Source organism: Myotis myotis, unplaced genomic scaffold, assembly GCF_014108235.1.
Source record: "Myotis myotis isolate mMyoMyo1 unplaced genomic scaffold, mMyoMyo1.p scaffold_m19_p_7, whole genome shotgun sequence".
NCBI lineage: Eukaryota > Metazoa > Chordata > Mammalia > Chiroptera > Vespertilionidae > Myotis > Myotis myotis.
Genome location: NW_023416379.1, coordinates 91159826 through 91174406, shown reverse-complemented (window position 1 = coordinate 91174406; position 14581 = coordinate 91159826). Strand labels below are relative to the sequence as shown.

The window sequence follows — 14581 nt, the reverse complement described above, 5'->3', positions numbered from 1 at the left end:
GCAGCCAGTTTTGTTCACAGCCAGGATTTGTTGATTAGTAATAGATCCATTTCAGTATATTTTATTTTATTATTTTATTTTTTAAAATATAATTTTATTGATTTCAGGGAAGAAGGGAGAGGGAGAGAGATAGAAACATCAGTGATGACAGAGAATCATTGATTGGTTGCCTCCTGCGTGCTCCACACTGGGGATCGAGCCCACAGCCCCAGGCATGTGCCCTGACCGTGAATCGAACTGTAATCTCCTGGTTCGTAGTTCGACACTCAACCACTGAGCCACATTGGCCAGGCCCTGCATATTTTATAATGATAAGCACATGGTCCACATGTGAATCTGTCTGTCTGCCCATACATAAGGCAATGGAGTCTACTATCCCACTTTATGCTTGGGTTTAAGTCACCATACCTTGTCTGCACCAGTCATCAACTGTGTTTTCTCTGATTCTGTACTTAAGATAGGTCTTGAGTAATATCACCATATCCCAAACTGCCAAGACCAGCTTTATATACTCTTGTCTCCACCGGTTAGTGATATAAAACCATGAGTGTTTTAACGGATCAGCAGAGTTGCATTCATACTTTCAATAGAGGTAATCACCTAGCTCTGTAATTTGGAAGGAATATAATTGTCACTGAATAAATCATGTCCCCTTTTCATGCATGTGGTGGTTTGAGATTAATAGTCTACAGCATGGAACAACATTTAGGTTTGGATCATTTTACAATTCCAGATTATTATAAAACATTTATTGCCCTTATTTTAGTATCTTTGTTGGGACATTTTTATTACTTTTCCCGCTATATGACTATCGTTCCACTTCAGACTGCCGTTAATTGCTGGGTGGTTAATCGCCATCACAGCAGAAAACCTTTACATTGGGTCTTCAATCATCCAAACTGCATGAGCAAGTAACATTCCCGTCTGTGTGTATTGACTTCAGTTTGCCAAATTATTACCATTAGGGATAATATTGCCTGCAATAATTTTCATAGCTCATATAAAACTAGTGTTATTGCAGAGTGGCCCCATTGGCCACTTGATGTCATGACAAGCTTCTAAATTTATTGTTTTCTGACTCGATATCATTGTTCCAAGTATAAGGCTGGTTCACACGGAGCCGCACTAGCTATTGTGATGACTGGATTCATTTGGTTGTTAGTAAATTCCACACTTGCTTCACATCCCTTACCAATATCAAACATTATTTTTTTAAACAAACTTGTATCATATTTCTCTTGAGTGAACAGCCATATCAGTAGAACAGTGTAGTATTAATCAAATTACAGAATGGTTGAACTTTTGTTTCCTAACCAGTATAACCTATAGCCAGTCCTTTTCAAAATATCTGTAGGTGTTTGTGTTACCATTGAAGAAGTTATTCTTCACCAGACGACTACATTTCTCTCAGATGTGCCATTTATGATGTTTTTGTGTGTTTTTCGTTTCACCTGCACTACTTGGATCGCTTTTTCTTTACCACTTACTAGCTCCATGATCTGTGGGTCGCGACCAAACGACCCTTTCACAGGGGTCCCCTAAGACCATCGGAAAACACATATATAATTACATATTGTTTTTGTGACTAATCACTATGCTTTAATTATGTTCAATTTGTAACAATGAAATTGGGGGTCACCACAACATGAGGAACTGTATTAAAGGGTCGCGGCATTAGGAAGGTTGAGAACCACTGATCTTGGGCAAATAACTTGGAGCCTTAGTTTCCTCATCCATACAACAGAAATAATAATAATAAGGCTCAGCTCACAGAGTTGTGAGGATTAAATGAGTATCTGTGAAAATGCTTTTTAAACTGTAGTTTGGTACAGTTGTGAGGCAGTATGATGAAGATGTCTATCTGAGGCCAGTTCGGTTGTAACTTTGATGTAGTTCTGTTTAAATAACCTTGGTTAAACTTCAAGATACACTGTGGCATTATTATACCTTGGGCTAGGTATAACTTAGTTGGGAACATGTTAAAATGAGACCCCTAAGCTAGAACTACCTGGATTGATTTCTTACTGGGACTGCTGGAGTTAAAGGGAAGAGAGACATTTCTCCTCTAATGACCACACCCCTAGAAGTGACTTCTATCCATTCTGGCTACCGACATGCACAGTCTGTTTAGTTATTCCTACCAGACGAGAGCTAGGGCCGTCAGCTGTGCACACTCGGAGATATGATAGCTATGCTGTTACGTGCTCAGTTTGCGTGGCAACTCCTCTTCCCAGGCTGCAGATCCCACGAGGCCTCAACTCTCCCCTCCCATTTTTCTAGGTGGAATAGTTCAAGAGCATGCAGGCTCTGCAGTGAGGTGGGCCTGGATTTGAGCCCAAACTTTGCTGCCTTCCCAGGACCTCAGTCAGCCTCAGTTCTCAGTTTCCTTATCTGTAACCTAGAGGCCCGGTGCATGACAATCGTGCACTTGATGGTGGTGGGGGGCATCCCTTAGCTTGGCCTGCAGCCTGCTCCCTCTAAGCCAGCAGGCAGACATCCCCCGAGCGGTCCTTAGTGCTGCCACAGAGGCAGGAGAGGCTCCTGCCACTGCCGCTGCACTCACCAGCCATGAGCCCGGCTTCTGGCTGAGTGACGCTCCCACTGTGGGAGCGCACTGACTACCAGAGGGCAGCTTCTGCATTGAGGATCTGTCCCCTGGTGGTCAGTGTGCATCATAGCGACCAATCGTTCCACCTTTTGGCCAATTTGCATATTATCCTTTTATTATATAAGACTAGAGGCCCGGTGCACCAAAATTTGTGCACTTGGCGGGGAGGGGAGGTTCCTCAGCCCGTCCTGTGCCCTCTCGCAGTCTGGGACCCCTCGGGAGATAACGCCCTGCTGGCTTAGGCCTGCTCCTGGGTGGCAGAGGACAGGCCCAATCCCTAGGTGCAGCCCCTGGTCGGGCTCAGAGCAGGGCCGATTGGGGAGTTGGCGCGTCGCCCCCTGTCATGCACAGAGCAGGGCAGATTGGGAGGTTGTGATGCCACCCTCAGTCACGCTCAGGGTAGGGCCGATGGGGGGTTGGGGCACCGCCCCCTGTCATGCACAGAGCAGGGCCCATCAGGGGGTTGGGGCTCCATACCCTGTCACGCACAGAGCAGGGCCCATCAGGGGGTTGGGGCGCTCCCCCCCGTCAGGCACAGAGCAGGGCCCATCAGGGGGTTGAGGACCTCCCCCCTGACACTCACAGAGTAGGGCCGATAGGGGAGTTGGGGCACCGCCCCCTGTCACACACAGAGCAGGGTGGATCAGGGGGTTGGGACACCGCCACTGTCATGCACAGAGCAGGGCAGATTGGGAGGTTGCGATGCCACCCTCAGTCATGCTCAGGGTAGGGCCGTTGGGGGGTTGGGGCACCGCCCCCTGTCACACTCAAGGCAGGGTTGATGGGGAGGTTGCGGCACCACCCCCTGTCACGCACAGAGCAGGGCTGATCAGGGGGTTGAGGAGCTCCCCCCTGTCACTCACAGAGTAGGGCCAATAGGGGAGTTGGGGCACCGCTCCCTGTCACACACAGAGCAGGGCGGATCAGGGGGTTGGGGCACTGCCCTCTATCACCCACAGAGCAGGGCCGATCAGGGGGTTGGGGCACCGCCACTGTCACACTCAGGGCAGGGCCAATGCGGAGGTTATGGCTCTACCCCATCACACACAGAGCAGGGCCCGTGGGGTGGGGGTTGGGGCACTGCCCTCTAACACCCACAGAGCAGGGCTGATCAGGGGGTTGGGGCGCCGCTACTCTCACACTCAGGGCAGGGCCGATGGGGAGGTTATGGCTCTACCCCGTCACACACAGAGCAGGGCCGATCAGGGGGTTGGGCTGCTGCCCCGTCACACACAGAGCAGGGCCGATCAGGGGGTTGGGGCGCCTTTCCCTGTCAGGAACAGAGCAGGGCGGATAGGGAGGTTGTGGCCCCGCCCCCTGTCACACACAGAGCTGCAGGGTGATCAGGGGGTTTGGGCGCTGCCCCCTGTCACACTGATCCCGGTGCTGGGAGGCCTCTCGGCTCTGCTGATCCCGGTGCTGGGAGGCATATTACCCTTTTACTATATAGGATAGAAGCCTGGTGCATGGGTGGGGCTGGCTGGTTTGCCCTGAAGGGTGTCCTGGATCAGCATGGGGGTCCCCACTGGGGTGCCTGGCCAGCCTGGATGAGGGGATGATGGCTGTTTGCAGCTGGTCACACACCCTTCAGGGTGGGGGTCCCCACTGGGGTGCCGGGCCAGTCTGGGTGAGGGGCTGAGGGCTGTTTTCAGGCTGGGACTGAAGCTCCCAACTGCTCCTTTTTTTTTTTTTTTTAATTTTTTTATTTTGGGCCACCTTTAGCTTTGAGGCTCCAGCTCTTAGACCTCTGCTCCTGAAAGCAGGTATCTGGTTTGTTTCAGTTCTATAATCGAAACTCTGTATCAACTCCAGCTCTGAGATCCCGGGCTCGCTGAAAGCAGGTTTCTGGGGTTTTGTTTACCTTCTATATGTTACTATGTTTCTTAAACTGCAAGCTCAGAGGCCGGCAAGGCAGGCGGGGAATGTTGCAGTCCTCCGTCACTGAAGCAAGCAAGCCTCATGTTCAGTTTAAGCTGCCTGGCTGCCGGCCGCCATCTTGGCTGGCAGTTAATTTGCATATCGCCCTGATTAGCCAATGGGAAGGGTAGCAGTCGTACACCAATTACCATGTTTCTCTTTTATTAGATAGGATGGGAATAATGATACTTATAGGCTGATGGATGAGACTTAATAAGAAAATGAGTATATGTAAATATTAGCCCAGAACCTAGCACCTAGTAAATAGCCCATAAATGTTAACCATTATGTATGCATGAATTTATCCCCTCCGGAGAGAACAAAATTAATAAATATGGGAAAACTTCAAAACCTTAAATGTTCCCATCATTATTCCTGGTCTGCAGAGTTTTCTGCTTCTCTCAATGGTACACCTGGCACCTTCACTCTCGCTCTCCTCTTTCATTCTGTCCTCAGACTCCCACCGCTCTAGCTGATACCAACCCCTTCCTCCACAAAGGCCGCTGTTCTCAGGACAGAGCTGAGTGTTTTAACTGGTTAGTTGAGTTTTGGGTTTTGTGGGGTAGGTATACCTAAAATAATTTCTAGCAGCCTCAAATGGTCTGCATTGAATCTCTCATGTCTTTCTCACAGGGAATGACAGCCTTTCCTCTTTGTGTGTGAATAGGTCCTTCCTGTTTCGATTTGCAAAGCCTTTATTTCCATAAATTCCAATTTTTAATCTAGTTCACTTGTATTGAACCTTCACCTACTTCAAAAAATATAATGAAATACTTTCAATGTATAAAAAGGTATAAAGGAAAATATAGGAAACATGCATGTTCCCAGCACTCAGCTAATTTACCTCCTTGGTTTGTAGAGGAAGCTAAGTGTCTGTTAGAGCCTGACCCTCAGCACGGCCCATCTCTGGGTGCAGATTGTAATCTTGTCCAAGTGTGCATCTGCTTCACCCAAGGTTAGACTATTAGCACCCAGACAATTGTTTGACCTGAGTTAAAATTCAGCTGCTTAAATCAATGATTTATTTAAAGAATTCTCAAAATATCAAGAGGTATTTCAGAAATATCAAACAGAAAGAAAAGCAGTAGTTAGTTAACCTTCGATCCAGAGTGCTCCATATCACGCTGTTGGATTTGTTATGTGCAATCCTGAGGTACACTTAGCCTCCAAGGAGGAAAGCAGCAATAATAGCCACGTACTCCTATACAGTACTTTATTGATGACAGAACTTTCTTACACATCTGCCCATCTGTTCCTGACAGTGGAGCCTGTGCGGTGTGTACTGCACGTGGCTCTTGGATCCTTGCACAGAGGAGAAGCAGCAGGCTGGAGCAGGCAGCCTCAGAAGGTCTGCAGAGGAGTCATTTGCCTTCTGGCTCAAGTAGATTTTTTTTTTAATTTGTTTTTTATAGTCCTCCCTCGAGGATCTGTTTTCATTGATTTGAGAGAGACACATCAATGTGAGAGGAAAACATGGATATGAGAGAGAAACATCAATCGGTTGCCTCCCAAACCAGAAATCGAACCCGAAACCTAGGTACGTGCACTGACTGGGAATAGAACCTGCGACCTTTTGGTGTATGGGACAACACTCCAACCAACTGGGCCACCCGGCCAGGGCTCCTGTGGATTGTTGCTATGCAGATATTTGCGCTGCATTGCCTCCGTTTCTTTGAGTTGGACTCTCGTTCATTTCCACTTATTTACTTAGTAGGTTTATAAGTATTATTACTTTGGGGATTGACGAAAGCCAACAAAACATTTATTTCCCACTGAATAATAAAAATTATATGCTCAGTTTAGAAAACATGAATAATTCAGAGGAGTATAAAAATGAAATTAAATATCACCTATAATTCCATAACCCAAGAGATAAGCACTCACTGTTAGCATTTTGATGTTTTCTTCCTGGTCTTTTCTGTGCATATACTTTTTTTTTTTAATAAAGAGACCATTAAAAATATATAATTTTGGTTCCAATTTTTACTTTCTTTAGATTGTTTTCAAGATATGATTTTCACTGGCAGTATACATTCCATCTGGTAGCTGAATCATAATTTATTTCATCATTTCCAATTTCTAGGTATTTATCTTACTTGCAGTTTTTAACCAAAATAAATAATACCACCCTGGCCAGGTGGCTCAGCTGGTTGGATAGTAGTCCCATACACCAAAAAGGTTGTGGGTTCGATCCCTCATTGGAGGCAACCTATTGATGTTACTCTATCACATCAATGTTTCTCTCTCTCTAAAATCAATAAACATTTCCTTAGGTAAGGATTAAATAAATAACACCATTATAAGCTGTTTTAGGTCACTTTTGTTTGACTTTCTGATTATATTCTTATGGTTAGAGATGAACCATTTTAAGGCTCATGATGTATATGTTCCCAGATTGTTTTCCAAAAGGTTGTACAACATATACCTCCACCTGCAGTGTTAGAGAGCTGACCTCACTGCACTCTGGTCAGCTGAAGAGAATACATTTTTAAATATTTGCTAAGTTAGTGGGTGGAACATGGTATCTTGTTTTTATCACATTTGAGCTGTTACCACTTGTAATGTGTTCTCTCTTGTATTCGTGTGATGTATTTTCCTTTACTCCGTGTGAGACTAATATTTGCAGATAATGCCTCAGTGATATCTTACTCCTTCTTTGGTGTTAGTAATAGGGACATTCCTATGAACTGTCTGTGTTACCTGTCTTATTTATCACTGTTAATAGCAATTATCTTTCAGAATAAATATTGGACTCATCTAGGGAGATGGGGTGGGTTATGAGACCACCTACCTCTACCCAAAGGAAGAAACACCTCCTGGAAGTGGGGGACGTCTGCTCCTCTGGCACAGAGTTTCACTCTAGTTTCCCTGCCTGCCTGGGGGAAGCAGGGAGACTTTTTAATGTTTCTACCCATTGCATTCCAGTCCCCCAGTGTAAAAGCACAGAAGGCCTTACTCTGCTTCCCTGTTTGGGGTATGAGGGATGCTAGGTAAGACTGAGTTAGAAATGTCCCAACCACAGTCCCCTGGATCTGGAATAAGGGCACCCAGACCTTAAGCAGGAGACAGACAGAGGAAAAGTCCCAGGAAGTAGGGATGTCCCACATGACTCTTAGGGCTAGGCTCTCTTTTCTCAGTGAGGTAATCTAGTGTTTCCCAAATCACGATTTCTTTTTACCATTTTCTATATTACTATTTACATTAAAAAAACTCATTTATTTACATAATTAGATTTTTTAAAAAATCTTATCGTTTCTATAAATGGAAAACAAATACCGTTTTCCAAAAAAAAAAAGAAAGTAACCTTAAAAATAAACAGTGAAAAACTAGCCCAGCCAGGTGTGACTTAGTGGTTGAGTGTCAACCTATGAACCAGGAGGTCATGGCTCGATTCCTGTCAGGGAACATGCCTGGGTTGCAGGCTCGATCCCCCGTGGGGGTGTGTGTGCAGGAGGCAGACAATCAATGATTCTCTCTCATCATTGATGTTTCTGTCTCTTTCTCCCTCTCCCTTCCTTTCTGAAATCAATAAAAATATATTTGCTAAAAAAAACTAAAACAATCTTATTAATTAAATTCTAAGCTAGGTCCTATTGCTTACAAATATGTCAGTTCTGAAACTGCCCTCACTTTGTTAAAAAAAAAAAAAAAGTCTTATAGACAGACTAGCACCAAACTGAGACCATCTTCTCACGGCCAGCAGACGGACTTTAACAGAATAAAAAAGGACCACATGTTCATTTTGGAACTCAGTGTTTAATGCTATTTATGGTCTACCTAAAGTTGCCTCACTTATTCTACCAGTAGTTTATGTCCTACTCTAAGGAGTAGTTTAGGTTATGTTGCCATAACAGATTAAGTCTAATATTTCGGTGGATTGACACACAAAGTTTAGTGGATTAGGGTGGGAGTGGAGGGCAGGCTGTGCTGCAGCACTCACGCTGCTGTCTAGGCTGAGGGAGGCGCCACCATCTGGAGCCTCCTCAGTTACTGTGGTAGAAGAAAGTTTATGGAGAACTCACACCCGTTCTTTTATGCTTGGGCTTAGAAATGATCTGCTCACTTCTCTCCTGAGCCCATTGGCCAGAGCTAGTCATGTGGCCTCACCTAAGTGCCAAGGGACTGGAGAGTATAGAGGAGCACATGGAATAGCTGGTGAGCGTTGCTGTCTTGCTACATCTGCTGCAACACTGGACTCGTCTAGATGCATCTACATGAGGAATGGATTTGGGTGTTTTTTTGTTTGAAGAAGGTAATGATTGTGTATGAGATCGCTTGTAAAACTATTAATAGTACCTTAAGCAAGTGGTGAGATGTGCCAGACCATTCCGTGGTAATAGTGTCTCCTTTCTTAAAGCTTCATTAAAGAACGGTCAAAAGTCAATGCAGTTCCCCTGAAGAATAAGAAGGCCTCCAGTTTCCATGAGTTTGCCCGGAACACCAGTGATGCTTGGGACATTGGCGATGATGAGGAAGAGGACTTTTCCCCCCCTTCTTTCCAAACTCTGAACTCAAAGGTTGCTTTGGCAACTGCAGCTCAAGTCCTAGAAAACCACAGCAAGCTGAGGGTGAAACCAGAACGGTCCCAGTCAACAACATCCGACATTCCTGCCAACTACGTCATAAAGTCCAGCAGTGATGCCCAGCTGTCCAGAAATTCCAGTAAGTCCATCCTGCTCACCTCCATAGCCTCGACTTTTTTAGCAGAGTGCATTTTAAATAAAAACATTTTTTCTTTAGGAAATCACTCAGATTTTCCATTGGATGGTAAATAAGCAAGCTCAAGCCTAAGGTATGACATCAGTGAGCCTGGTCCTCCCACCTGGGTGGCTGCCTGGCCCTGTGACCTGGGCTTCACTTCCTGACACCCAGGTGTTGCCTGCCAGTCTCTTCTTTCTTTCCTGTGCTGGGGTCCGAAACTTTGATTGCTTCGCATTGCTTTAGGCCTGGTTAGGTTGAAGAATATTGACTAATGTATTTAAGGCTGTTCACTGAATTCCATAAAGGTTTGTTGCTATTGGTTGGCCTCCTCAGCGGTGGGGAGCAGCCACTAGCATAGGTTGTCTCTCCTGTTCCTGAAGGCCCTGTGCCCCAGCTCCCTGCCCATCAGGTTGGGGAGCAGGAGGAGATGCCCCTCTGTGTCTCTTCAGGAGGCTTCAGTAGCTGGTTGAGGTGATGTGGCTTTATCAGATATTGGGAGACTCTCAGTGTGCACTTTTTTTGTTAATCGTCACCCTAGGATATTTTCCCATTGATTTTTAGAGAATGGAAGGGAGGGGAAAGACAGAGAGAGCGAGAAACATTGATGTGAGAGAGACACATCAATTGGTTGCCTCCCACACTCCCCCCAACCAGGGATCGAGCCTGCAACGGAGGTTCGTGCCCTTGACTGGACTCGAACCCGAGACCCTTCAATCCTCTGGGCGACACTATCCACTGAGCCAAACTGGATATACAGCAATGTGCATTGCTGTATTTAATGTATCCCTAATGGGTTTTATGGGCACCAGTTGTTCTGAGCTGGAGAGGGAAGCGCTGTCATTTTAGTGAAAGTTAAAACAGCTGACTGGTAAGGGGTGAAAAGGAAGTAGAAGAATGCAGAGCCCTGGAGCATGTCCTGGCTCAGGTCCTAAGAGAACTTCTTTCACAGTTTCAGATTAAGCATGTGTTCATGAAATTAGGGTGGAAGGCCTTTAAAATCATTCCCCAAACACTTTCCGTAGCTGATCCGGGCCCCAGCTTGAACCTTCGGTGCCAGGTGCAGGCGGGCATTTAGTGTTGGTTGACCAGGGGCCACAGCTACAGACAGTATCTGTGCACCGTGATTGAAGGTCTCCAGTGTGAGGAAGAGCCCTCCAGGATCCCTAATGAGCTACCTTTGTGCAGCCAGGACCACCTAGAGCAGCGGTTCTCAACCTGTGGGTCGCGACTCCTTTGGCGGTCGAACGACCCTTTCACAGGGGTCGCCTAAGACCATCCTGCATATCAGATATTTACATTACGATTCATAACAGTAGCAACATTACAGTTATGAAGTAGCAACAAAAATAATTTTATGGTTGGGTCACAACATGAGGAACTGTATTTAAAGGGCCAGAAGGTTGAGAACCACTGACCTAGAGCCTTCCCTTTATGAGGTTCCTTCCAACTGTCATCTGTCATTCGCTGCTGCCAGACGTGCACATGGCCTCAGCGCTGTGCTGTGAGCCAAGTACCCTGCAGCACTTGTTTCTGTAAACCTGATAGTTGTGCTGGTTGTCATTCTTTACTAGTAATTCTTATTGTGACTTATACTTATAAGGCCCTGATGTAGAAAGAATGTGAACCAGTCATGAAAGCTCAGTCAGAGTTTAAAACGAAGTTTTGTTTGGGGCAGTAAAATGAATAACAGTTTTGGAGTCAGAAAAATCGAGGCAGCCTCTCAGCTCTCCCTTGTAAGTTACTTAACTTCTCTGAGCTGCAGTTTCTTCATCTGTAGATTAGTAATAAATGAGTACGTTCCCGCTGTATGCTGTAATGGTCAAAGGAGAGATATGTAAATGTGACCAGCACGAAGCCTTATGCATAGTAAGCACTCAGTAACGTTATTCCTATACTGCTTGTTTCTCCCACTTACCATCTGGTGTAGAAATGTCTAGAACCAGACAAAGAGTTCAGCTAGAGCTGTGCTCTTGCCACTTTAGTCATATCACAGCAGAATTAAATGCTGGTTCATTTGGGGAGACGTGGAGCACAGAGGAACTGCAGCCGCCGGAAGTGGGGTTGCTTCAGGCCAGAGCGTCTCACCCATGCAGGGCACATGGTGCGCCAAGAAAGGTTAGAGTTGGGCCAGGGACACCGACCCTCCCAGCCCTTGGGGCAGCGGCGTGGGGCTGGGCTTCAGGAGAGCCACCTCCTTGCATTGCAGTGTGCTTTATAGTGTGGTCGTTTCTTGTGTGCTCTGTGCTGTGGAAACGGAAGGTGAACACGTGTTGCCCCCAAACTCATCATTAGGCACCAAGAAGAGTTCCAGGTTGAGGGGAAGAAAGAAAACATTAGTTTGCCGTCAGGGGTTGCCAAAAAAGTTCTTGAAGTTGCTGCAGCATCCGCGTCTCCATTAGCATATAAGATGCCTTGTACACATGATAAAAAACACAGCCATCCTCTGGGCGGAAGAGTTGAGCACAGCTGGGTTTCCATCCCGGCTGCCCCTCAGCTGGGCACCCCGGGCGCACAAACTGTGCTGCTGAGGCTCGTGGAGGAGACCATACTGAGCACTTAGGTTACTCAGAGTCCATGCTCTTCACACAGCTCGTCTTTCTCTTTCGAATTATCTCAGGTGATTCATGCCTGAGGAATGCACTCCACAAACAGCAGTCACTCCCTCTCCGACCCATCATCCCCCTTGTTGCCCGGATCTCAGACCAGAACGCATCTGGGGCACCCCCGATGACTGTCCGGGAGAAAACCCGCCTAGAAAAGTTCCGTCAGCTTCTCTCCAGCCACAACACTGACTTAGGTGAGTCCCCGTGAGCCCTGGGCAAGATAGGGCCTCTTGGTGACTGGGATTCTCAGAGCCCTGGAAGCTATTGCTCTTTATTCTTCCTTCTTTTACTTTTCCAGCATCTCCTGATCTGGTGCCCATTGCAGTGACATGCAGGTATTAAGTCAGAAGTATGTTACTAGAAATTAGGGACCAAATGAGGTGGGACTGGATTCTGTGGCCTGTAGACCATAGTGCAATTATTCTGGCTTCGGTCTCTCCCACCTCAAGGCAATTCTATGGAAATCCACACTGGTCTTTCTCTTCCCCTCTAACCTCTGAGCCCGGACTGGATCCCTGCCATAGAGCATGTCCTTGGCACTTTGCTGCTCAGGGCTGTTGTTTTGGGCTTCCCCCTGGTGCTTGTCAGTAGCTGGTGGTGGTGGTGATCATCTTACCTGAATGGTGGGAGGCATCAGGCCGTACTGGCTGAGGTTTGTTTTAGAGCATTTGTGGGAAGAGCTCAGTCTAGGAGCTGTTATCTGTTTGCAGATGAACTGAGGAAGTGTAGCTGGCCAGGTGTTCCCAGGGAGGTTCGGCCTGTAACCTGGAGACTCCTGTCGGTGAGTTCTACCCACTGTGTAGAGAAGTGTGAGCCTCACACGGCCCTTCTTACCTGATGAGGTTAGTGTGGGCACATCCGTCTTACTCCCTAGACTTCTCTAGTCCTGCTGGAGATGACAGGACGTGGGCTGCAGTCCTGCGTCTGTGCACGCAGACACACATTCTGGAGAGTTCATTTTAACACACATAGAAGACCACACATTGGTTACCACAGTCGCAGTCTCATGTTCTCAGCGTGAGGGAGGAAGAAGAGAGTGAGGCACGGTCGTCCCAGCACTGGTCCCTGTGCTTCACCCCTCCGGAGGAATAGCCACAGTGGTTGACACCCACTGTGCGACGAGAAGAGCTGGTGAAAGGGCCTCCCTGCCCAGCCTGCATCGTCCCACTTTCTCTGAGGGCAGAACACTGGCCAGCACTGTTGCAGAAGCACTTGGATTTCCTGAGCCCGTAAAATTCACTCATTCTTCTAGCAAGGATTTATTGAGGGCCTGCTGTTCACCAGGCACGGTGCCAGGTGCCGGGAGGGTATACATAAATGAGTCGGCCACAGTCCCTGCCTGCCAGGCATTCACCGTGGAATGTATTGCATGAGTGTCTGGGATAGGAAGGGTCTCCCTCCTGGCTGCTCCCCACCCCTTGCAACCATGAATCATTGAATCATTGCCTCTGCCATTTCTAATTAAGTTCAAGAGTTGTGAAGAATAGATTGGTGAGAACGGGAGGAGAGCAGGAGGTGTAAGAATTGGGAGTGGGATCTAGACCAGAGACAAGAATGGAAGCTGGCCTGGAGCTTGGGCTAGGAGCGGGCTGCTGCCATAAGTCCTGTGTCTGGACATTGCAGCTGCTATGTCACAGATTCCATTCAGCTTCCCAAGCTGGTAATTCCGAATGTTACATGGAAAAGAATGGGTAACGGGCACATACTTACATGGCACATCGCTGAGATTTGCTGTAGACACGACCGTCTCCCTGTGATCCTCAGAGGTGTTGCCTTGTACACACATAGCCCTCGAGGTCCTGGCTTGGGTCCAGTTCCCCCGCCTGACCTACATGCACTGTCTCTGTGCTGGCTCTGGGAGTCCTGGGTGCTCACCAGCAGAGCACAGGCTACAAGAGTAAATAGTCCTGGGAGCGTTGGCCGTGGCTCATCTGCCCACATGTGGGTCTCACTAGATGAGGGAAGGCAGACACGGTGGCCGAAACAAAAAAGGGATCCACCCTTGTTCTCGTGCCAGTTTTTCTTCCATTTCTCTGATAGTTTCCAAGTCACTGCTCAGACTAAAATAAAAATTAAGGATTCATCCAACCAGCATCTGTCCCCATCTGACTAGCCGTCCTGTCTGCAGGGCTATCTCCCAGCCAACACCGAGAGGAGGAAGCCGACCTTGCAGAGGAAGCGGGAGGAATATTTTGGCTTCATTGAGCAGTATTATGACTCTCGAAATGAGGAACATCACCAGGATACCTACAGACAGGTACAGTTATCACCGGCTGCCTTTGCTAACTAGTCATAATCTTAAGGTGTGTCTTCTGGGAGTGCTATCAGGGTACAGATTTTCCAAGTCTTCAGGCTATGGTGTGCTGCTTAGGAATGACATTTATTCCTGGTATGCAGAGTAGGTATGGTAGGCGGGGGGGGTCTGGGAAAAATTATTCCCAGAACTGCTTTCCCTTCTTCTAATTCAGTAGCTCTGGTTTTAATCATTTTAAATAGATCTCCCCCCCACCACCACTACTCCCTCACCCCACCCCAGGCTAATGGCAGTGCTTCTCAAACTTTAATGTGCATACAAATAACCTAGGATTTTGGTGAAATCCTACTTAGGGATTATGATAAAATGCAGATTCTAATTCAGTAGGTCTGGGGTGAGACCTTCACTTCTAATGAGCTCCCAGGTGAGGCCAGCGCTGCTGTTCCACAGACCTCACGCCAGTAGTAAGGATTATGGGGCAAAGATGAAAGATGGGTT

At 47.1% G+C, this 14581-nt stretch overlaps 1 protein-coding gene across 4 annotated transcripts in view; it reads left to right on the top strand.

Moving 5' to 3' along the window:
* The window catches only part of TBC1D22B (TBC1 domain family member 22B), a 78281-nt gene that overhangs the window by 21307 nt on the left and 42393 nt on the right, over positions 1-14581 (top strand). For all 4 annotated transcript variants that reach the window (XM_036316303.1, XM_036316302.1, XM_036316305.1 and 1 more), the window contains exons 3-6: positions 8883-9187; positions 11844-12023; positions 12540-12610; positions 13958-14086. In XM_036316303.1, coding sequence (XP_036172196.1) covers positions 8883-9187; positions 11844-12023; positions 12540-12610; positions 13958-14086 — 685 coding nt within the window. The remainder of the gene's footprint in view (positions 1-8882; positions 9188-11843; positions 12024-12539; positions 12611-13957; positions 14087-14581) is intronic.